The sequence below is a fragment of the Sinocyclocheilus anshuiensis genome, unplaced genomic scaffold, assembly GCF_001515605.1.
Source record: "Sinocyclocheilus anshuiensis isolate Anshui unplaced genomic scaffold, SAMN03320099.WGS_v1.1 scaffold796, whole genome shotgun sequence".
Classification (NCBI taxonomy): Eukaryota; Metazoa; Chordata; class Actinopteri; order Cypriniformes; family Cyprinidae; genus Sinocyclocheilus; species Sinocyclocheilus anshuiensis.
This window is the reverse complement of record NW_015557105.1, coordinates 48,373-49,215: the sequence shown is the minus strand read 5'-3', so window position 1 is coordinate 49,215 and position 843 is coordinate 48,373. Positions and strand designations below refer to the sequence as shown.

General features: G+C 36.1%; 1 protein-coding gene across 2 annotated transcripts in view; it reads left to right on the top strand.

Moving 5' to 3' along the window:
* LOC107677646 (RNA-binding protein 24) overlaps positions 1–843 on the top strand; it is a 9,724-nt gene that overhangs the window by 826 nt on the left and 8,055 nt on the right. For both annotated transcript variants that reach the window (XM_016472632.1, XM_016472631.1), the window contains exons 2-3: positions 253–376; positions 632–686. In XM_016472632.1, the coding sequence (XP_016328118.1) occupies positions 253–376; positions 632–686 (179 nt within the window). The remainder of the gene's footprint in view (positions 1–252; positions 377–631; positions 687–843) is intronic.

Here is an 843-nt window from a genome sequence, read left to right as displayed (position 1 = left end):
CACACACATATATATAGATATATAGTTATAATTTTTTATGTTATTTTAGTGCATCAAGGTCCACTAAATTAGAATAAATGTAAAAAAGTCCTTGGCTACTAGCAGAACTAAAAAGTTTTTCATATTTAATTTTAATGTTTATTTTATTTCAAGCAATGACATTTTTTAATGGTTTTAGTTTCAGTTTTTCACATGGATCATCACTGAAAACACTGAATTTGTGTTTTTGTTTGTCTTATCATGTATGTGTAGGTGACGATGGCCGACCGAGCCGCAGCAGAAAGAGCCTGTAAGGACCCAAACCCCATCATAGACGGCAGGAAAGCCAACGTGAACCTGGCGTACCTCGGGGCCAAACCACGGATCATGCAGCCAGGTAAGAGGATCCGGTTGCTCTTGTTTTATTGTGGAAATAATGTCTATTTTGGTCATTATATGTGACTCTGGACCACAAAACCAGTCTTAAGTGTCAATTTTTCGAAATTGAGATTTTGACCCATACAATGTATTGTTGGCTATTGCTACAAATATACCCCAGCGACTGGTTTTGTGCTCCAGGGTCACAGATGTGTTTTCTTGTATTATTTAAATATAAAAATAAATAAATGCTATAAGATTGTGTTTTTCACAGGCTTTTCATTTGGTGTCCCTCAAATACACCCTACGTTTATCCAGCGGCCTTATGGGTAAGTGTAACAAGACTATTGATGACTGTATATTGTTTGTGTTTGAATTAGTTCTTAAAAAAATAGTTACCCCAAAAATGACTCCCTCGGGTCATCCAAGATTAGGATGAGTTTGTTTCTTCATCAGATTTGGAGAAATGTAGCATTGCATCAGTGT